Source organism: Thermobia domestica, chromosome 5 (genome assembly GCF_964235325.1).
Source record: "Thermobia domestica chromosome 5, izTheDome1.hap1.1, whole genome shotgun sequence".
Taxonomy (NCBI): Eukaryota; Metazoa; Arthropoda; class Insecta; order Zygentoma; family Lepismatidae; genus Thermobia; species Thermobia domestica.
The window spans coordinates 96,948,022-96,972,881 of record NC_137458.1 but is presented as its reverse complement, the minus strand read 5'-3'; the positions used below and the strand labels follow the sequence as shown (position 1 = coordinate 96,972,881).

At 34.8% G+C, this 24,860-nt stretch overlaps 1 protein-coding gene across 2 annotated transcripts in view; it reads right to left on the bottom strand.

Annotated features, from left to right (window-relative positions):
* The window catches only part of LOC145686021 (transmembrane protein 62-like), a 55,695-nt gene extending 31,588 nt beyond the window's left edge, over positions 1-24,107 (bottom strand). The window contains exons 1-3 of one of the 2 annotated variants that reach the window (XM_081758868.1): positions 23,734-24,107; positions 9,251-9,362; positions 3,225-3,362 (exon numbers count right to left, since the gene is read on the bottom strand). In XM_081758868.1, the coding sequence (XP_081614994.1) occupies positions 3,225-3,362; positions 9,251-9,362; positions 23,734-23,976 (493 nt within the window). In that variant the 5' untranslated portion in view covers positions 23,977-24,107. Of the gene's footprint in view, positions 1-3,224; positions 3,363-9,250; positions 9,363-12,605; positions 12,710-23,733 lie in introns of those variants that run through there. The other variant, XM_081758869.1, reaches the window with a different exon arrangement.
* Positions 24,108-24,860: the final 753 nt, after the last annotated feature.

Genomic DNA, 24,860 nt, shown 5'->3' with positions numbered 1-24,860 from the left:
AAATCATACGAAAAAACAGTCAAAATTTATCCATTTATTTCAAGGGGTGCCACGAACCTAGAAATATATACCTTGAGAATAGTTCTTACGGTACCCTATTGATATATATTAATTGAAATTATATGGCAACGTCATATAATGCCCCATTATAATTGATTTCTCTGTTGCCAAAAAATCGAATCCGTGAAGAACAATGCTACGAATGTGTATGAAATAAGAAAAATACGTAAGTTTACGACTATCTGCAGCAAGGCTATGCTAAACGAAACAATGCGCCCAAAAATGTTTACCAGTTATGGTGAATTAGAATACGAAAAATGTTATAAGGATCATGATGAAAAGATCTTGAATTTGGTTATAATGGCGCACAATGATAATGGATAAATAATTCGACGAACTTATAAGTACAGATCAATCGTAGATTTGTGTATGAAAAGATCCTTGGAAACATTAACGGGACTACAATAACGTACCCTTTTGGGAAGTTCGCACGTCTGTATTTCGTACAAATATTTCCTGTTTTTCGCAAACGCAATTATTACATGTGAAATAAACGATTTGCAAGTAAATGTGGTGGCACGGTGCTCACATTTGGTGCGAGGGATCTGTGGTTCGATCCCCGGCCACTGAGTCTGTAATGGGCAACCACAGTGTCAGCAAGTTTCCTCCACATTCTCATTTCACCAATTATTTCATGATCATTCGCTTTTATTAATCATCAGTCTCCTTTAGCCTAAAGGCCATAATCATGGAACGTAAAAGTAGAAATTTTCATTTTCCAACTATATGGATGCACTGTAAACCATTATCTCTATGCTTAGAATGGATTCAATAACCTACAATGAGTACTAGTACTACATTTTCTTGTAGCCTACATCTCCATCAAATAACTCAATAGCCAATAGTACAATTACAGATGACAACTACATAAAACTGAATCCACTTACAATGAAGTCCTCTTTCTCTTACACTGCGAAAGCAGTTCGTTAAATCAGAGAAGGCAAATATTCTGTACGTTATATTGAACGAGATTCCATTTAAGTTTAATATTGTGAAAAGAATTTAGAAATTAACACGGAGAATAAATTTAAGTAGAATGAGCACGAAACTTTATATCTACCTACCTATATATATATATATTAAAAAGACTGAAATATCTACTTTCGATTAAGCAAAAAGCATATTTAGAATATACTCTATTACAGCGAATATTTGATTGCAATGAGGTGTACGCCAACCACATTGTCTAAGAAGCTGCACTTGAGTTAGGATGATTACTGCTTCATCTCCGAAGGAAAGAAAATATAATAGTACATATAACGACATACTAACGAAATATTCTTCGACATGTTACAGCAAAATTACCAATACGAAGCCAGCCATGACAGAGGTGTAAAAACATTACAATTGTCAAAATACCAAACAAGATACAAGGTGAGATTGTTGCTCCCACTACCAACATCCGTTTGTGCAAGGGTAACACTCTTCTGAGAAAAAAAAAATCCAGTTCTCACACTAAGCACTGTACCATTTCAGTTAGAATTTGTATCCAGCAGACGTGTCTATATTTGAGCTGTCAATGTGCCTGTTTGTATAAATTTGCATCAGTTAAATAAAATCACACATAAAGCGTGGGTGAGTGCGATTCTGATGCATAGCGATGAGTCGTGACTGCCTGCGACTTCCATATTTCCTTGATCGCTTTCATTCATGACTTCCAAAGAGTAAAACTAGCACATTATTATTATTATTATTATTATTATTATTATTATTATTATTATTATTATTATTATTATTATTATTATTATTATCACTAGTTTGCTACTATTGTCATTATTTCAAATGAAATTAAATGAAGTCTTTAAGCTTTACGCCCCACGGTTATGTCGGCTAGGCTAAAGGAGACGGTAATGATGAGAAATGGAGGAAAGGGTGGAACGAAGAAAGTGGGAGGAAACGGGAGAACCCCGAGACAACCCGCACAAACGGTGTTTGTCCAATACAAAGTTCACTTGGCGCGAGCTAGGATCGAACCAGGGACCCCATGCAACAGAGGTAAACGCTCTACCACTGAGCTACCGTGGCCCCGTCACTATTTCAAGTGCTGTTATTGTAGCTACCACTTTATATGATGCAATAAATATTGCTTAAGTAACTATATTTTAATATGTATTCTTTATACCTATTTTTCTTTCCTCACCTTATACGATTATTTTTTTCTATTTTTGTGTTTTTCTTACTTTTTTTCAATAAAATAACTAACTTCAAACATTTGTTAATCATGGATATTTGTACGTTACAATTCTGTACTAGGTAAGCCCGAGAGAGGACGAAACGGCTCTTACCTCGCTAGGATGAGAATATCAACAAGTGAGAGTAAATGGCCTTTACCTTGCTAGGATGAGAACATCAAAAGCCAATACATGAACAAATGAAAATTTAATGGTTCTTTGCTCTTTAACTATGTCGTCAAAATAGTCTTACAAACAGGCAGAAAAATAAATATATATATATCTGTATTATAATACATAATATATTTCATTCACCTGTATGAGTTATTTTGTAATAAATATATTGTATATCATAAAATATCTGTATAAGTTACTGTTATAGAAAATTCATTGCTGCAGTTTACAGGACAGATTATTCTAATTATATTCTAGAATTTCGCAATGAATTAAACACGCTACGTGAATATTAACTGACAGAACCTATAGGATGAATTCTTAATTATAAAATTACAAGCTTACCTAATTTTGAAAAGTAATTTTATACGTGAATATTAACTTTATAGCTTGTTATACAAGTATGAAAAAAATATAGTATTGATATTAATAATGTCCGAAACAGCTTTTAAACGTATTGAGAAGTTGCGAAATGTTTGAACAATCCCAATTCATATATACATGAGGAGTGTGATATATATCAGGAGCTTGTTTCCAAACAACGATTGTCATTTTTTTTAAATTTTATTGAAAATATGAAAAACTGATATTACTATAGTTCATTCGTTAATGGAACAAGTTTCAGCGGTATAGGTTACATGTGTTTATATACAAAAACGTGTCAAAGTCTAAAAAAATATATATATACAAAAGACATAAATGGAATTTGGAAACAAGTTCCTCACATATATTCCAAATTTTTGATTACAAGTAAATATGTAAGATTAAAACGTTATGATGGACATATGACTAACGTATATGGTATACTGCTCTACATACCATGATTTCCCCTTATATCAAGCCAAAACGTTTTCTCTGTAACTCTACACTCTTCTAAGATATTCTTATAATACTTCCATTCTTCTATATATTGTCTCGAACCCATATTATTTTCCGACTTTGCATCTGTCAAATCACCTGCAAGAAGAAAATCAATACTCCAAGTTGGTTGGTGCTTCCGAGTACGAATGTCAACTAGATACAAATTTATGCAATAACATTAAAGTATTAATGGAAATTAAGAGCTTTCTCATGGCTAAATGTTAAGAATTCTTGCTTTAGAGAAAGGAAGAAAGAAAGAACTCTATCTTCTTCTTCTCAAAAAAACGAAACAAAAGAAAGATCTCCTCTCTCTCTCTCTATTGTGGGATACCCAATTTAATTTTTTTTTTTTTTCCTATATGTAGTTCAGATCATCCATAAACTGTAGGTGTACGTCTTGACATTACAATGGACGTTCAATAAGCCTAACAAAATACAAATATAGCAGCATTTATAGGTCATATTTTATTTAACACAAAGATGTTCATTTTCGTTTATTCAATCATTATTACATATTTTTACTCTCCTATACAATTTTCCATTTTTTTAAAATGTTATCAACGGGATTTAATTAGCAATACAAAAAAAAAAAATTCTTTCTGGCTGTAGTTTATATATAGATCATGATTATAAATTACATTAGTATCACTCTGGCTACTTATTAAGAGAAGTTCTCGGAATGACGTACAAAACATTGATTTCTGACGTGATCTTCCTTGACACTTACATATATCTTTGGTTCTCCGAACTACTTCTTCATTGATGCTTTAAGCAGTTCGTTTGAAGAAAATGGAAAATCTGCTTCAGATTCGGGAAGACGTAGAAGCATGATGGAGCTACAACTAGTGAACAAAGCGGATGTCAACATATCATATACCCAAATCACTGAGTTCAGACATCAACGATACCTATACGATGGCGAATATTGTCGTGATGTACGATTAGTATCTTCTTTGATAACCCCAGCTTTTCTCTTTATTTCTTCCTACAGCTGGTAGAAAAGTTTCCATAGTATTCAGCGTTGACGATTAGTTCACGTAGAAGAAGTCAATGAGTGACATACTTGCGTATCAAAAAAACTGAAGCCAGATTCATCTGGCAGACTTCAGACACAATCTTCTTTAAGTGGAGAATCAGGATATTTACACTGTTTTGAGAGGTTGGATTAGATTGAAGATTAGCATTCCTTTCAGCACTGAGGCTATACGAGACGTGACCTACAGCTGAACGTGGGATCTGAACCACATGAACTCAAGAGCGAACTCAACATTTTCGAAAGAAAAATGGCGAGTACGCATACAAAAATTCATTGCAGAATCGTGGCATAGTAACATTGGAAGTTAGTGTTAAGTAATATGACAGTGACTGTGTGTTGATATTTACAGTGACAATATATATATCTTTAAAAATTTGATGCTTACAAGTTACACAAGTTGACTTTCGGTGTATCATAACATAAATAACGGACATTTTGTAACATACTACATAATACAAGAATGGAAGAATATGTTTGCTGTTCAATCTACATTAAAGAAGCTTGCTGTTGGTTCGGTTTGTCTGCAAATTGCCTGCACGATAGCGAAATCTCTTGGCATCAGGTAGGAGGCGGCGCAGCTAGAGACAACTATTAGCTTTAGACTGTAAACTATTAGGAATTAGCGTGACTGACAAACTAAATGATTAAAATATTTTAATTTCGATGTGTATGCAACCCGTAGCTCTTAAATGTTTTGGAGTTTGCATATTAGCGTTACAGACATAAGTTTTTGCTTTATAATGAGGAACGACCAGAAAAAGGTTCAAGACTAATCAACTGAAATAGTTGTCATGGATAAATAAAATTTACGCAATAAAAAGGTAAGCATACTCTTTATTATAGAATTTGAACTTATTACAAACGCATACATTTTCGAAGTAGTTTATGCACCTTCGTGTACAATTCAGTGCTTTCACCAATGTAAAATAAGAATATTATGAAATGCACATTTTAGCAGGCAATGTAAGATTCGAACTGTGTCTACGTAAGAATGTTTTGGTTATTGCTAGATAATGTTCCCTTCTGTCACTTTATGAGCTTCTATAAGCGGTTGGCATGCTCTTCCCGCGAAAAGAATTCATGCAAGGAACTGTCAGCAGTAAACATTTTTTTTACCGCAGTAAACAACCCTGTCTCTGTAACAGATTTCGACAGTGGTAATTTAAGAACCATTTAACGATCTCTGCTTTAGTGTTAGAATTACTTATTTCTGGCTCTATCAACAATACAATGTTTTAGAATTCTATTGTAACGTTTTATATTCAATTTTTCAATTCTACTCTGCTCGCAAAAATAAATTTAAAAAGAACATTTGAAGAAAAACTAAAATGTATTTTGTTTCTTGTTAACTTTACACAAACGAGAAGAAAATATCCCTAACTCATACTTTAAATAACGAATATACAAAATATACAATGGTGGTTCATTGTGGAAAGAAGTTCCCAAATGAAGCAGAACATATTTAATAATCTGCTCAGTGAACAGACAGACAATCATAATAGGTATTTTGCCATTATTCGCAGGTTACTAGCTACGAACTGAAAGAACTTCCATTCACCATGGCAGTGGTTCTCAAACTTTCCGATAACGCGGATCCCCTTGCAGTTCACTCCGCGGTTCATCAGGAACGTGATCTGCGGACCCCCTTGCAATGCTATCTGAAATTTCCCGTTGAAAGTTTGGTATTAAAAATATACTAATTAGAATTACCAATGACAAGAAAAAGAATGCCATAAGCAATTTATTCTAAAGAGACATGATTGTTTCCTAGTGAACGAAATTTCAATTGAAAATACAGTAACTTTCAAGACTGGAAATCAATCATTAAGGAAATCCACTTGATAGACACTGTTCTTTAATGTAGGGTCACTAATGTAAAGAATAAAATTCTTTGTATTTTTCCATAATTGCACTGAAATCTGGAATAAGTTTTGTCACCATCAATTTTAGGTCCGATTTCACTTGACGATGAAATCCATGAAATTCCGAGGCATCGTGCAGTTAATGTACAACTGCTTTTGAAAAAGCGCCCTAATTTCTCTCACAAGTAAAGGGTCCAAATGGATGAATCGAGTTGCGGGATGAGACATAGTGTGTCTTATAGAGGATGTGAAAATATGTTTATGTGCAAAGTTATAGCGGCTGAGCGCCATAAGAAACGGAGAGGAAGGGGGTCAAAGTTGGTGGGGAAGGCCTATGCTATGTTATAGAAATACATCAAATAAAGTGTTGAGTCATAAAAATAGTGAAAGATAGACAATACAAACAGTAGTAGTTTCATATATTGGCAAAAGAAGAATTTGCAGAGTAGATCATGAACCTCCGCCGCCATTTTGAAATCTCTGATTTTTTTTTTAAATGGAAAGGTAGTCATGTGATATATCAATCAAGGTCAGCAGGTTCTCAAAAAATCAATTATGAACTTTAGTGATCGTTATCTGTACTTATTTGGAAGATTAGGATCATCTTTACAGTTATTTACGAAAATTTAGGAGACTGATACTCATATGTTGAAAGTTTGGATTATTACGAAAATACATTCGACTGCAGTAGCCCACTTTTCATCCAGATATCAGCTCCACTCGTCCCAAGTTACTTTTGCTTACGAAGGTGGACAAAGAAAGTTGAGTGAAAATATAGCAAGTTGTGAAAAAAAATAGTGGTCTACATACAGAACGTTATAATTGCATTCCAATCTATCAGATTTTATTTTGTTATGGTCTATGTTAGTAAGTATGTCATTTAACAAAAGGTAGCTATATAAACTCTACATTCTTTTCAACCAAAAGCGAAAAACAAAGCGGAAACGGTTCTTCCAGACAGTTCCGAACAGTTCTCTTTGGCACAATATGACGCAAATCGAAAGTAATGTCATAAATAATAATGCACTAATATACACCTTGGATATCAAATTTCACTGTTAGTTTTCTTGGCTTGTAGATATGTTCAACTTAAATTTGTTTTCGTGATAATCCAAACTTTCAAGATACAAGTATCAGGCTCCTAAATTTTTGTAAAAAGGTCTAACTATAAAGTTGATCCTAAATCTTCCAAATAAGAATAGATAATGATCAGTGAAGTTCATAATTGACTTTTTGAGAACATGCTGGCCCTAATTGATATATCACATGACTATCTTTCTATTTTAAAAAATACCACAGATTTCAAAATGGTGGATTTCAAGATGGCGGCGGAGGTTCATGATCTACTCTGCTAATTCTTCTTTTGTCAATATGTGAAACTACTACTATTTGTATTGTCTATCTTTCACAATTTTTACGACTCAACAATTTATTTGATGTATTTCTATAACATAGTATAGGCCTTCCCCACCAACTTTGACCCCCTACCTCTCCGTTTCTTATGGCGCTCAGCCGCTATAACTTTGCACATATACATATTTTCACATCCTCTATCAGATGCACTATGTCTCATCCCGCAACTCGATTCATCTATTTGGACCCTTTATTTGTCAGTTGAAGTAATCCTATATAACGATTGACCGGCTTTAGGGAAGAAATTTAGTAAAGTAGGAAAACATTTAAATTTATAAACGTAGGTATAATTTTCAATTGCTTTCTTTTTAGTAACTGAAAAAATACTTTTTGCATAACAACGCATTCCAATTTTTAGGTATCGCAGACCACTTTGAGAACTGCTGCACCACAGTCTTCGGCTAATCTCTCCGTCTTCACGTCGGATTTTTCTGTTTTAACATTGTTCATGAACTGTAGCCTCTCTTCCACTTTTTCCTATCATCATATCCTCTAGTACACCCTTTTAATACAGTTCCTTCTCAGCCAATACTGTTCCAACCAGTTTTTCTTCCTCTTTTCGATTACATCTAAAATTTCTTTTCTTTCTTATTATTTCTTACACTTCCTGATTCGTTTACCGTTCGACATAGCTAATTCTTCTCCACACCAATATTTCGAAAGCTTTCAGTCTTTTTTTTTTTCACCACTTTTGCTAATGTCTATGCCTCTTGCTTATAGAGTACAATATTCCATATGAAACATTTTACGAGTCTTTTTCTGTAGTTCTTTATTCAAGAACAGCAAAATAGACTTCTCTCCCTCCTACATGCTTCTTTCGCCATTCCCACCCTTGATTTTATTTCATGTTCGCACTTCATACACCCACTAATAATACTATCCAAGTATCGAAAGCTACAGTCACCTGGTTTTTTTCTTCTTTCTTTTCTATTTCTATATTTGATACCGAACGTTTCGTTTCATTCACGATTTGTCCTTCTAATGTTTAATTTCATTCCATATTCTTCGCTGCTTTTCTACAATTTTTGTAGCATCTGATTTTATTTTCGTGTTCCACAAACATTATATCATCTGCAAACTGTAAACATATAATCATTTCTTCTCTTACCAAAATACTGTCTTCTTTATGCAGGCTCTTCTTCACTACCTCTTCTCGATATTAAATAAGGTTGGCGAGAGACAACACTCATGTCAAACTCCCTTTCAAATCGCACTCCTCTAATCTTTCTCCTATGTTGCTTATTTGTTGGTTCATATATAACTTTCTTATGAGTCCTGGATCCTTCCATTCAACTCAATCTTCTTTAAAATTCCCATCAACAATTTCCAATTCCGACCAAAAGCCTTTCTCCCGGTCAAGGAAAATATACAAAAATAAAAAAAATTCTGTGCAACACTCCCTCTCTATACAAATGCGTCTCACTATTTACGAAAAATTAATACAAAGGGAACGAACTTAACCTTTTACCATGTTATCGGGTCAAGTACCTATTTATATTAGTAGTAATAAACATCTATCAAAAAATTGAACCTACAATCTTATTCACATTGTATTTAAATGTAGTATGAACCTCGCTAAACCTAGAAACGCGCAAAATGGGTTAAAATTAAAACTATGTCAATTATATGACTGCAAATTTTTCATGATTTTTTCAAATCTCTCATATACTTACCTGATGCTAACACAACAAATGGTTTAATTGTGTTTAAGTTAACTTCACAAAATTCTCTCAAGTCTGAAACTCTGGTTGGATCATGGAATATACTGATGTGAATGTCCGATATCTACAAAACAAAGATATTTAGCATAAACTTTTGTTTTCTTTAATATAACACCTCTTAAATAAATAATCTAGATGTTTAAGTTACGAAATATATTACCTCAGTACTCCATAAGGAATGTTTACAGTTTTACTTCTAGTAACTATATTTGAAATGCATTATAAACAGTAATCAGCTACTCAACTAATAATTCTTACATGTAAACAATAAACAAATTGTGGCACTTTCTTAAACGCATCGAGTTTCCAGGCCGAATGAAGAATATTCAACTCGTGTGATGTATGGTTACCTGAAACGTGGAGGGGTCGTCGGGGACCATTTGCGTGGCAGTTATGTTTCCCCAACCGGCAATGGATTATGTTGTGAAAATCCGGGTAGTTCATCGCTTGCGCATGCTTGAAGTGAATGACAACATTCAATTCCACGTTTACCTTCAAGTATATGCGGACTAGAAAAAGAGCATAGCACTTAAACTGACTCACGACAAGGGACATTTCTAACACGTTATGCGAGAATCATTATCTCCAAATATTTCTCCCTTCGTGGCTAAGCGGATAGCGTACGCGCCCTTGGCGTGGGAGATCCGACTTCGATTCCATGTGGCAGCTCACGTGGTTCGGATTCCACGATAATCAGTAAGCCCACGTTTCATATGGCCTTGGTGCTGAACGGGATATTAAACTCAAATCAATTTTTTAAAAATTGGCTAGAGTGCATTATGCCGAACAAGTGATTTTGTCACTGGACACCAATTAAGCTACCTGGTCGACCGAGTTCTGCTCGAATAAGGAGACTTAGTGATGTTTCTACTATCCCTGCCCAAGCCCCAAAGATCAAATATGTGTGGCATTGGAGGAATGGAATCACTGTTATTTGTAATAGGTACGGAACCGGTGTTTTTGTTCCTCCTGTTGAGAATGTTGTTTTGTAGTTTTAGCGGTTGGTGGCACTGATATTGTCTCCTGTGCTGTGGTTAGTTCGTTGTGTTGATGTCGCTGATTAGTTGTTATGCATTCTTGACTGATCATGCTCTAGGTTTGAATGTTATACGTTAAACATATGTGCTGCATTAGTCAACTGTGTCAAGTTAAATCAATTTTGATGTCGTTTCGTTCTTTTGATATTGTCCTCGGATTTAAATAGCAAATTTTGCGAGTTTGGTTGTTCAGATTTAATTTTGTTTGTTTTTTTGTTCAAACGTGTTTGTGATATTGAAGGGAATTCAAGTGCGATGTAGGGGGCCGCGGTGGTTCAGTGGTAGAGCGTTCACCTCTGGTGCCTGGGGTCCCGGGTTCGATCCCATCCCCCGCCAAGTGAACTTTGTGGTGGACAAACACCGTGTGCGTGGGTTTCCTCGGGGTTCTCTCGTTTCCTTCCACTTTCTTCGTTCCACCATTTCATTCATTACTCATCATCACCGTCTCCTTTAGCCTCACCGGCATAATCGTGGGACGTAAAACTCAAAGATTTCATTTCATTTTTTTCAAGTGCGATGTTGTGTGGATTGATTAACATTGAGAAGAATTGTAGTATGCGATGTGGTAGATTGTTGAATGTGTACTCAGTAGGTACACGGTTTCGGATTGGTTGTGTTTCTGTAGAGAGGTGAGTCTTGAAACAATCGTTAAAAATTGTAGTGACCTTCAGAGGTCCTAGACTAACAGTTGAGGTGGACGAGAGTTTGCTTGGCAGATGCAAATTCAATGTCGGTCGAATGCGCAGGTTTTGGTGCTGGTTGTTCTATTGGTGAAATGTATTTCATTTTTCTTCGTCATGCTGCATTGATTTATAATTAGTGCTGAATGTTACTTTATTTTTTTTATTTATTTATTTTTTTTATTTTATTTTATTTCATTTTTTTTATTTTTTATTATTATTTATTTATTTATTTATTTTTTTTTTGCAGTTATTTTTTCCTTCTTACGTTAGATTTACAGTAGTGATTTTATTATGTTATTGTTGTTTTGGATGCTGTCTTTACTGGTTCTTGAGCAGGTGTTTGGGGGACGGTAGACATCATTTAGATCTCAAAATTGATAGTCGGTTGTTTCACCTGAATTGATTTCTCGGATTAGTTTAGTGTCAGTTCCCAAGTACATTTCCATTATTCGTAGCAATTGAAGAGTAAATTCTTGGTGAGTGTTGTAGATCATTTGGTTAGCAATCGTAATCTATTGTCGCTGTTGTGATATACCTCAGTGTATAAATTTTACATTATGTGGGTGCATTACTGGTGCTAAGTTAGATTACGATTGCTTATTAGGTGGTCTGCAAAACTTGTCCAAATTTCAGGGTGGAAAAAAATCATGATTTTTTTTAAAAAAATCATTTTTGATGATTTTTTTTTATTTAAATCGATTTTTTTGATTTAAATCAAATCTTTCTCCTCGTATAATACACGTCGCGAACTGAAGAAAAAGCATTACGAATTAGTTCCATTTAAGTGAAAGTATTGGGGTTGAATTTTGAATTAATCCCCAATCGTTAACCTATATCAATCCCCAACAATGTTTTTTAACAATTTTAAAATATGGCTTTTTTTTGAAGGGGGGGGGGGATAAGTTATAGACTTTCAGTCAAGCATCATCCCTATTTACCCTAGGATCATGGTTCATACCTCATTCTCTTCAGAATAGAACAACTTTTAAAACTTTAACATTCGCATTTTCTCTATCATGTCCCTGAAGCGGAAAATTTTGAGAGAAGTCGGGATTTTTTCTGATTTTTTTTTTCCAAATTTAGATCCCCTCTGGACTCCCCTGTGTTAACGCACAGATCTCAACATCAACTGGGAAATACTAAGAGTGTACTAAATGTGTGTACAAAATTTCAAGCTTCTATCTTGAATAGTAAGGGCGGGTAAAATATTTAACCATGAGCTAAGAACATCCCCACAATACCCCAGATGACCCAGATGTAATATAAAAGTTTCCTCAGACATCCCTATTTATCCTAGAATCATGATTTGTACATTATTCTCTTCAGAATAAAACAAAGTTTCAAACGGTACCATTCAAATGTCTCCATCGTGTAGGCCAGTGGTTCTCAAACTTGTTGTGACCGCGATCCATATTAAATATTAAAACTATTTTGTGGCCCAGCTACTTTTATTCAAATACACATCGTGATGCATTCCAAACCAATTAAATTTTGAAAGTCATATTTCTAATTTTTCCATAGAAAGGTAACTCAGAGCTAACAATATTCCCAACGCAATGCCCTACCCCGTGACAAATTTTGACTCACCTATTCTCTTTCCATCCTAATCCAGCATCTCTACTGATTGTAGGGCTACAATCAAGAAAGAATTTTTCCGTTGACAAAATTTGTTTTCCTAATAACTAAACAAAAATAACCTATTAGAGTACTGCTTTTGGCAAGTTATTAAGTTATAACTAATCTAAAGATAGCAACAAAAAGATCCAAATTAATACATTTGTTCCCGAGTTATTGACAAAAGAAAATTTGTCAACTGTCAAATACTTTCTTTCCCATGTGTACAGCAAGGCAGGCTCTGAGCAATCACTTACTCTTCACCTCATTAACAAACGCTTCGAATTTTCATTTCCTGAATGGTACTTACTTTATAACATATGTTTCTGCATCAAAATAAAATTTTCATACTTAATTTCTCGCAACCCACAAAAGCACGGAACGCGACCCACACTTTGAGAAACACTGGTGTAGGCTATATGGGCCTGGAAAATCACAAAAAAAAAGGGATTTTCTGTTAAGAAATATCCTTTTTTTTTTTACTTTACTTTTTAGCCCTCTGTACCGCCTCTGTTTAAAGACAAAGATCTGAAACAAATCTGAAAAATACTAAGGAGTGCAGTGAATGAGTGTCCAAAATTTCAAACTTCTAGATGCAAAAGTAAGCTTGCGAAAAATACTATCCCCAAATACCCCAGATTCCCGTATAAAACAGGTAACAGTTTCCTGAGACCACTATTTATCCTAAGATCATGGTTCTTACATCATTCTCTTCAGAATAGAACAGCCTTTCAGATGGTACCATTTATATGTCTCCATCTTAGACGGGAAAATCGCGAAGAAAGCTATTTTTTGTTAAAAATATCCATTTTTTTTTAATTTTTGCCCCTCTGGACCCCCCTGTTTTCACGCAGAGATCTGAAATAATCTGAAAAATACTAAGGGTGCACCGGACGAGTGTACAGAATTTCAGTCTTCTGAATGCAAAACGTAGGCCCGCCAAAAAATAATAAACATAGGCACAACAAAAAATATCTTTTTTTTTTTTTTTTTAATTTATGACGCCATCACATCCTATGTCTCGACGCAGAGAGGCGTGAAAGCATATGTAACGTGCTCTACGATGCCTTCAGTCCTGAAAAAAAATGAAGTAAAAAGCTTTATTGGTACTTTTTTAAATCGAATAATGAAGATTTTATCCTATCACCTAAAAATAGGTGATATAATTTAAAAGCTTAAGCGTTAAGGAAAAAGTGCAGCAACGCTTATGAAAGTGACTTTTTTCCCACAAAAGTTACTGATATTTGGCAGGGGCATATTTTTAAGGAAATTGTACGTAGCTTGCGGCACGAAATACATAAATTTTGCCTAAAGTTATAAAATCTTTAAAAAAAAAATCGGAGAGGAGGTAGGACACTTTTAAATAGTCCTATTATCTGGGAATAAATATATAGACGCGCACACAAAAGAATCTTCGTCTTAAATGTCGATGGTGATTTCCCCGTTGGAATAGTTAACGATTTACAATATAAACCCTATGTTACGAAGAGAAGAAAATATGATTATCCTGTTACCCGTTCAAAACAGGATTTTCCCTAATCATCCTCTGCATGACACTTGTTTTCATACTATGCTGTATATACTGTACAGTTGAGTCTCATTATATTATGATTATCATCTTCTATAATCGAAATAACAGAACAGAAACGGGACTTTACTTATTTTCACTTTAAATTATTTCAGAATTTGATTTAAATCAGCGATTTTTATTTAAAAAATCAAGTGATTTAAATCTTGATTTAATTCAGATTGATTTAAATCAATCCACCCTGCCAAATTTATTTTTCGATTGCTTCGATTGATGGGATCATTTTTGGGAATTAATCTTTGAACTGTTGCGAGGAATCGGTTCCTATGAACGTTCGGCATAAAGTGCACTCTTACCAATAAATCCAAACGTTTCTCCAGAAAACTTCGATTATCAAGCACGTCGTTGTGTTCAAGGAAGCTCTAATGTTACCATCGTTTTTTTTTTCTTTTTTAGCTTTTGCTAGTATTAATCGATATAACGCATGATCCCGTCTCATAAACAAAAATAAAAAAATATATAAAAAGTTGATTTGAATTTCGATTTAAACGGCGAACAACTTAGTCATGTGTTTAAAAACTTGGCTCCCACCCACAGTGATAATTTTCGAAATAATATCATATTTTTGATATGTGCTTAGCACCTGTTTCTCAATAGCTTAACAGTAATGTACGAAAGTTAGATTCAGTATTTTCTTTAAGTTACATGCTTTACATGTGGATATCTTTTACTAGCTGGCACTCATCGGTATGAACATTATGAGCCTGGATGTCGCTACATAGTGACGATAAATACGTTTAACTCGTAAAGATAACTACTTCACTTACTCTTAATTTACTGCGTCAAAATTTTAATGTATTAGTTTCAGCAATTCCTGAGGAAGCTCAGTCTTCGTGGAAACGTTAGATGCCAGGGAAGTCACAGATTTCCAGGCAATTACGGCAATAGAGGAAAACGGAACAGAAGGCGATGTTGTGAAGCACTCCTTTAGACAACGTTTGGCATTGAAAAGGGAAATCTTTTCGACAACTATAAGCTTTCGGATAGGTTCTTCTTTTTGAAAGGCTGGGAAGTTCCTAGACCAAGCAGATGATCACCCATATAGTTGACACAAGAGGGCTTTGCGCTGTATAAGGATCCGCACCAAAACTTCCCAGGGTATAATTTGCACAAATAGTAATTAGTCGCGGCATTACACGAGTGTAGTTGTGTCTGAAATGCTGACAATTAATACAACGAAAAGGGCTAGAAATGTAAGGTCCATCTTTCAGTTGATAAAAGCAAATTGAAAGTAAGAAGAATCAATGTCTGATGTGAAAGCAGTTCACTTGAATTCTCACTATCCGAGCTACTTCTACGACATGTTGGTGTGCTAGTTCAAGTTTAATTTCATCCTCACGAGGAAGCTTGTAGCATTCACGAGGTTTCAACACGAAATTACTCCGCAGAGTAGACGGTGGGATTACAAGGCAACGTGAATTGATCTAGTTTAGTTTATTATCACTCGTCTGTACATAATGGTTACATGGGACCAAGTGCATAGGACACATCAGAAACATTGATATATCCAATTACAACGGACATGTAACACGAGGTATTAAAAAAAAAGTCTGAATTTAAAAATTACAAACAATAACAAAATAGCAACATAGATTACACCCAAAATAGTGCATGGTTTTTGACTTACTTTCTAGATATTCAGAAACTTCATAATAAGCTTTCTATATAAAAAAAAATAAGCCTAAAAAGTAAAAGTAAATACCATGTCTCATTCTTGAATGTCTCTGTGTTCTCGATGTTTTTTAGATACTGTGGTTAAGTTATTATAAGATCTTGTATACATGGGGCACACACTACTTCTTGTTGAGGTATAATTTTGTTGTGAAATATTCATAGCTTGCCTTCTATTACGTGAATGTATATCAGAGGCAACGGTAAAGAAATGCCAATTAGTCTTAGTAAAGATAATGATTTTGTATATGTGCAAAGCTGGAAGCGTTAGTATTTTATGGAATTTAAATCTCTCTCTACACAATGATCTTGGTTTCAAGTTAAAAATAATACGTATGGCTTTTCTCTGTATGTGGAGGGTAGATAACATAAGATGTGATGCTCCCCAAAATATATCCAACTGAAAATGAGTATATCTTAATATAATATAATCAAAGCAAAGGATGTCGAGAGCTTATCTTACAGCCTATATAAAGCCAAACTTAAACTGTATAGTTTATTTATTTATAGAAACTATAGGGCCTCCGTATTTATTACTTTAATTGAATATATCCTTCTTCTCTTGGAACGTCACCAGCACCATTTTTATTACAATATCACGGATCCTTACTTTTACATCTCCTATTGTAAGTTTTATTTTCTTTAAAGAACAATTAGTGCGAAGTGTTCAGTGACTAAAGTTTGATTTTTAATTGCCCTTCATAACTGTCCCTGCATTTTCCGTCAATTCACTTGGTTTTACAAAAATACTATTTACCGGAATTTCACATAGAGCAAAAATTAAAAACATATAGCCTATAACTGAAGACAATTAAAAACTTGAGAGACACCTCTGTTAATAATATCAGGAGATCACTGATATCTTACAAATCGACCATTTTGAGATCTCGAAATTTGAAAAAGTTGTTTTCTGTTCTTCAAATACGAAATAAACCACATGTAGACCGTAGTCGTTATGCTATAGTTGTGAAGTTTCTGTAGTAAAACCTTGTGATTTACGTTATCGAAAGCTTTAGAAAAATCAATGAACATGCCTATTGTACACTACTGTTCTAAAGTATTGCAGGCCTAGGGAAAAAATTGGATTTTTCAAGTGTGTTGCCATTTTTGAAGACATAAATCATTATTTGGTGTATGTTTCGTTTAACAACTATACTCGACAAGTAATACTGAAACTAGATAAATATGAAATTTGTAACATAATGGAATTTTAATACTTTATTAAAACCGTACTACTCGATGACATTCGATTTGTTAAGCCCGTCTCACACGGATCTGAACTAAGGCCTCAACCCAGGCTACAACTTAACAGTGTTGCTTAACTCAAACTTCCATGCAATTTCTTTTATCCTGAGGTGATATAGGGGTCTCAGACGATCCTTAAAACTAGGTAGGTTTTACCAGCAAAGCCTCTCGTGGTCGCTGTATTAAACAGACGAAAAGCGTGTTACGCACAGGTAATCAACTGTCGTAATCGTAAATATTATTGTTTTTCTATTTCACAATATGAGTTCATCCGAAGAGGATGAAATAGCCATAGCAGCGATATCTGCTCTGTTGCTGACACAAAATCCGCCCTCCCCTCCCCCCCAAAAAAACGAGAGAGAGAGAGAGAGAAAGAGTAAAGACGAGCTGGTGGACCAGGGAGTGAATTCTTCGCCACAATAATGCACAGGAAAGCACTGTATTTTCAATGGTGAATAATGAACAACTTATAGAAGATACTCGTTCCAACAAAATAAAAAAATAAAACAACTACAGAATGGATTATTCAGAATTCCATATGCTATTCAAATTAGTAACTCCGAAAATTCAGCAGCGAGATACGAACATGGGGGAGTCTGTGTCAGCTGAAAAATGGTCTGTAGATCCTTGGATCCACCAGATTGTAGAACTGAAAATCAAATGACTTGTCCAAATATGTAAATGAGAGCAGTTATCAGGCGTAGAAAGCTAAAATAAAGAAGGAGCAATTTTCTAGTATAGGTACTGAGTGCATCCGCTCAGCTCAGTACCCACAAAAAATTCCCACATACAAGGGCGCCGATCATGGGGGGGCGAGGGGGTCCGTGCAACCCCAAAGCTGATGTGCCCCCCCTTATTTTATTTAAGAATATACAATATTTGGCATAATTTGAATGCAATTTGTCTTAAAATCCTCATATATGCCTTCTGCATCTGAATGCTCCCCCCCCCCCAATTTACAGAAAAATCGGCGCCCTTGCCCACATAGCCCATAAGGTAAACTTATACCCGCCGGGATCCCATCTCATGCACTACACCCGGAATTTTTGTATTGTGCCAGCATTGTAGTACTGTTCCCTAAAATTTCACGAAAACCACATAACACTGATGACAATTATCTCTCATTGTTTCTGTTTTTCGCGCTGATTTACTTTTGGCGCATCACATCTGAATTTTATGTTTACAAGTGTAGGATTACTAGTCTAAAATTATTACAAGTTCTTTACGACAGATAAAATAAGTGAGTTGATATGAAAGATACCTGCATAGAAACTATTTTCCACCGGCGGTGAATTTCTGCACAGTTTACAGAAATGGTATTTTGTTTACAAGTGGAACGCTACTAGTATGAAACCATGACAAATGCTATTGCAACTCGTATCATTGTCAAAACCTACTCGTTTTCACTACCCTCACTTATGTGCATACCACCTTCGCTGACGTGCTTGTTTCCTTAAGACGCACCCGTTGCTAACTCTCGGACCCTACAGCTTCGCTCTGCTACGACTCGGTTAGATAGCATTCGTGTTTTTTAGTGGCGACCTAGCGCAGGCTGTTTTGTGTTTTTTGGGTTGAAGTTTTTATGCATGCATCCGGACGCTGTATTGAAACGCAAATCGTAAAAGAATTATAATTTTTCAACAATTGCTTATGACACCCCCTTGATTTTTAACTATGCCATGTGGATATTTTCATGTCGCACAGCATAAATCATTTAGAAAACAATTAGAAGGTAATTAGTGAAAGAATTCTAATTTTTGAACAATTATTTTGAATGGTGCGCCAAAAGTAAACCTGCACGCTTTTTTTAACATGTTACATTTTTTTGGTATACAAATTGCACAATATACTTAAATCACTTATTTTTATTCTTTTAAATGATGTAATTACATTTGTTCATACCTGTAGTGTTCGGGCGGATACCTTCACTGCATACTTCTTGCATTTTTTTTAAATAATATAAATCGTGCTACAAAAAATCATATTTTTCGTATGACCCTATTAATACTATTAATGCTTCTCTTGTCCAGGCAGCATTGTTTTGAAATTACAGCGAGAAATAAAGTTGAATGTCGTCAGGCGCTACTCTTTTCTGATTGGTAGTTGTATGAAAGTCCAGATGGAAATAGAAACTGCTTCTATTTCTTCCAAGTCAGGATCCAAATAAGGACAGCAGAAAATTTCAACCTGAACTAGGGGCAAGTTACTTCTCACATAATCGTTAAGTAATATCGTGAATCGCAGTCTTACTTCAGTCCCGTCTGAGACAGGCTTAATGTTACATATTTTCAGGATAGATGGTTGTTCAAATATTGCTTACAGCTGTTATTTTTATTTTTGGTATTCAATTTCTCGTATACAAATGATAATTTTGATACATGTTTGTTTCCATTACAAACACTTAGTACTTTGTTATACCACCATTTGCTTCAATGACAGCCTCCAGTCTCTGTTACATTGTCTGTTAGCTCTCTCACAATATTATTGTCGATTTCATGATCCCATACATTCATAATCACTTCCGTAAGTTCGCGTTTGGTGCCAGGTCTTTTCATTTGGATCCTTTTCCCAATCAAACGCCACAAATTTTCAATCGGATTAATGTCTGGTGAATTACTCGGCCATGGCAATACCTCTATACCTTATTAAGACATGATATAATGAATCTGCAAACCAAAAGACGGTTCACAATATTGCTCAATACTGGCCTTGAAAACATATTAAACATATAGGTAATGAAATTTCTCAAGGAAGATAATATGAACGTACTTTTTTGATGTGTGACATGGTGCTAAGTCCTGCTGGGAAATCCACTGACCATCCTGGAAAGCATCGCGAGCCGTGTTCATGAAAGCGCGGCTGAGGACAACTTCATATTGGTCACTATTCATTATTCCCAAAACAAAATATAGCCGCCCAATACCTTCGTAAATCATTGCTCCCCACACCATAACCAAAGGCACACAGGTTCCATCTTTCATGCGGTGAGTATCTCATGAGCTGCAATGTCACTCATTAGAGAAAATCGACTTTCTTCAGAGAATATAACCGTTCTCCATTGCTCTTTTGTTAATTTGTCGTAATGTTTAGCCCATGCCACTCTTTTCTTCATCATTGCAGTTGTCAAAAACGACTTCTTATTTCTAACTCTTGACTTCATACCCATTGCACAAAGTCTTTTTCTGACAACGGGTGAACTCGCTTTAACTTTCGTCGCTAGTTTCCACGCTTCCGCGAGCCCTGATGAGGTGGCTGTTCTGTTTCTGCTGCTCAAATGAAATATTCTGTTTTCTCGGAGTGAAGAAATGGATGGGGTACCAGTCCTGGGCAAGTTTTTCATGCTACCGATGGTTTTAGCTTCTTGAGATTGCAGCTGACGGCTGATCTTGAAGAGTTCAATCTTTCTGCAATCTCAATATTGTTTAGGCCTTCCCTATTTAATACTTCTATACATTTCTTCTTCCTCGGTGTTAACTCTTTGAGTTTTTACCAATGCTAATACTTTACGAGCACAAAATAAATAGATAAAAGTAAACTAATAACACTTTCCGAACACACTATCATCCGCAAGTTACTTTCTAAACAAACTGGTAACTCGGCCACGAGACTCGGATGACGCAATATCCTGCCACGTGACATTGACAATTTAGCCGTGCAGCCAGATATGGTAAAAAAAAAAAAATCTCTAAATTGTTCCTTATATTTATTTATAAGTTATGCGGACTTATTACCGTAATACGTAACAATTGTTTTATTGCGTAAATAGAAAAATCCTCATATTCATCTATGCGTGCAATACTTTAGAACAGTAGTGTATACTTCTTAACGTTTAATGTGTTGGAAACTTTTGCCATAAAATCAAACATCACAGTATCTGTGGATTTGGATCACCCTGTTGAAGGGGCGAGATGATTTTGTAGAAAGGAAGAGAACTAATCCATCCTGAAAATACAGCACATCCGAAAATTTTCGAAAATACAGAAAGAACAGACATCAGCCGGTATTTTTTTTTTATATAATTATATCATTAGTACTGCCCTATTTTGAAGAGGTATAACTTTCGCTATTCTTAGCTTATCAGGAAATATGTGAGTTTGGAAGGAGCAATTTAAAACATAATACAATGGCGCCGAAATAATTTCATTACAGTATTTAATAACAGTTGATGGGATTTTATCTATGCCTGCAGGGAGCGGATCACTATTATTATTATTATTATTATTATTATTATTATTATTATTATTATTATTATTATTATTATTATTATTATTATTATTATTATTATAGGGGAGATAGCAATTCATTAGCTGTAAATGGTCTTAAAACATATATGGTCATTGAAAAAGGTTTGTTTAATGTTTATTACTGACATTGAAGCAAGAAATGTATTAAATAATGTGCGAAAGAGAGCAGCTTCAAAGAAATGATCATTGAACACCCTACAATTCAAGTAGCTTCTGTTTGCTTTTCACTTACTGTTTCCGTAAACAATATACTACTTCTTAGTTATCTAATATCTTTACCCTATCCGACAGTGTAATTACTTCGTTAATAACAAAAGGGATCAAGCTCTTATCTCGCTACTAGTACTTTCACTTGTATCTTTAATAACAATGTAGCCAACCACTAAAGCTTTTCCGTTACATCTCCGTGTATAGAGGCATCTTGCTCATGCTCTTGTGTTTTGCACTTCTTTTAGGAAAAGACCAGCCCCAAGGAATTGAAAACTGATTTACCCATGAACTGTGGTTCTTACAATTGTATTGAAAAATGAGTATGACTGCCATAGCGCCACACCAGTACGTTTGCAGGAAGACCTAACGCTAGTACTCTTCTAGCAACCGTGGACATATCTTCACTGACGGATCAATGTAGGGCCGACATAGTCAAGAAGAAAGAGAGGAGCACCAAGCCATCATTCACGTAGATAGCAACACATAGCTCCAGAATAAATAAAAAAAAAAAAAAACTGAATTAACAAAAATACAACTTAAAATAAAAAATAAAATACAAATGTAGTACGGTTTTATTTATTTTTCGTTTTCAAGCTCGCTCAAGTTTTTACTTTAGGCAAGGCAATGACAATAACCGATTCATCTCAACCGGTTCCAGCAGTTACAGTTCCCAAGAACGAAAGACAGAAAACAACGTAACCTGCGGGGTTCTAACCCGCCTTCACTCGCTGACGCTCGCTCGGCAATACTATGTGTATCAGGAACAGCAACAACATTAGTGAGAAAATATCTACGTGAATAAGGAACAGCACAGAATCAGTGACAACCTGTGAATAACATTAACAGTGACAGCATATCACTGCCTTGCCCAAATTAAAGACTTATCCAAGCTTCTAACACTTTACATATTTAGAGCTATTCTATTAAAAAAAAAAAAAAAATCAAGCAAACAGGAGGTCAAACGAATGACAAATAAAATTGCCTTCTCAGCCTTGCCTCCTCCTTAATGGTTCGTACCATGAATGGGAAAACTAAACTTTTTTTGCTAAATATCATATATGTACAGTTAGTAAATGACATTTTGAGACCTATGTTTAGTAGAAGGGGTCCAGCTCTTTTTTCTAAAAAATGTTACAATTTTGATAATTTCTGTTAAGGTTAGTTAAGGTAGGTTATGTTAGTTTAGATAAGTTTAGGTTAGGTTCGGTAAGTTTATGTTATATTAGTGTATGGCTCCAGCATAATTTTCCAAAAAATAATAGAATTTCGCTTATTTCTACTAATATTAGGTTAGTTTAGGTTAGCTTAGGATACGTTAGGTTAGGTTAGATTTGGTTACGTTCTGTTACGTCTAAGTACTTGCATCATTCATTTCTCCTGTAAATTTTGTGTTTTTTACGTGCTTCTGGACCCCTTGTACTAAACATACTCCCATTTTGAAATATATTCTTTTAAAAACGTTTAAACTCCTCCTCATTTTCTAATTTGTTAGTTTCGAGTTTGTACTTCTTCAGAATGATGCTTTCAAATAATGCAGTAGGTAGGCCTATATATAAATCCATAAATTCGGCGAAATTTCCCAATATTCTCGTTTCAAGAGGCTTTTTTTAATTTCGGCGCACCTATTGAGACCCCACTGTTAATAAATACCTCTTGAAACGTAACCTGAAAAATAGTACATGACTTAGATTATATATATATATGACAAATTTCACTGGAATAGATTAGAAGTTATGAAGATATACTGTAGGCTTTTGAACCAAGAACTAACTTTCAGAGCGAATATGATTTTTGAGAATCATCCTCTGAGCCTCTAAGCTTCTAAGCTTATGCTTAATATGGATTAACATGCATTGGATTGTTATTAAGAGCATGAACATACCAGTCGAATGGCACCATATTTGCCCACTAGCTGATCAGATGATGAGATGCTGCGCCAGCCTCAGATATAAATTTTCTTCGGTTTTATTATCTTTTTGAATTACTGATTTTACCCTAAATTTTCCAAATTTTGGTTCGCAGATTTTTAATCTGTACCGTCTCTCCCTGATGAATAGAGTGTACCTCTTTCAAAAAATATTTTTACATTCTCTTATCTCTAATGCTTACTATTATAGTATGTTCAGCTATTACTACTATTTACCTGCACAAACCACAGCAAATGTTCAATGGAGTCACCGATAAGTAAAGTATCATCACGGCGTCTTTCCTCGCTTTCAAAACCATCTTCATTATCATCCTTCAAACTTCTTGACAAAAACGGTGCTACGTTCTCTGTTTTCAGTTGCTCAACATCCACGGAAATTACATTTGAAATTTTAGCGACAAAAATTGATACTAATAAAGTAATACATAAAAATATAACTGCAGTCTTTGAAAATCTCATATTAAATAGAAAATACGTTAAATTTAGTTCGACAATACTACGTATGAATTAATTTCCTAAAATAAATACAATTTTATTGCCAGGATGGAGGACAATGCTCCTCTTACGCTATATGATTTTTTGGCAGACGACGTCTTGCCAAAAATGACAAAATAAGATCGTAATGCGCTTCGAGTTCCTAAATGAAAAAATCGTTCTTGCAAAATATATCTCCATTTTATACCCAATATAGAGTCTAACCATTGCTATGGTCAAACTTCACTATCGAACATAAATTTATACTTTTGCAAACTTTACGTGACAATCTTAGTAAAAATATAATAATTATGCCTTATAATTATTATGCATTCAACAGAAATACGTAGCTTTAATAATGGCGCACACAGAAGTTCGTCAAGGGGAAAGGGGTTTCAAGCTCCAAATTTCATATAATTTCAGGTGTTTGTATGTATAACTTTATATGATAAATGTTTCTTTTCACATAATATATTTTTCAAGGGGATGAAAAGTCAGAAATTTCTCTTGCGTACGCCACTCACAATGTCAAAGGCAATTTGCTCCTTATTCTTTGAGTTTACTTTGTATGTAACGTCTCTTTCAGTAGCGAAGCTATATAAGACGGGACCCATTAATCAACGTAGAATGCGAACCACATGAGCTCCCGACGGGAATCGAACCCGGGTCTCCCACTCCAAAAAATACGCTAACCATTTAGTCCCTGTTTTTCAGTATTAGTTCAATATTTAGATGCATTTCTAGTCACCATTCCTCAGAGAAGCAGTTATCCTTAAAGTTTCCTTCGGTAAATTCTAACATCTCACAAACTTAGATTCAAATTTACTCAGAAAGACATTTAAAAAAACACACTCAAAGCAAAAACGTAG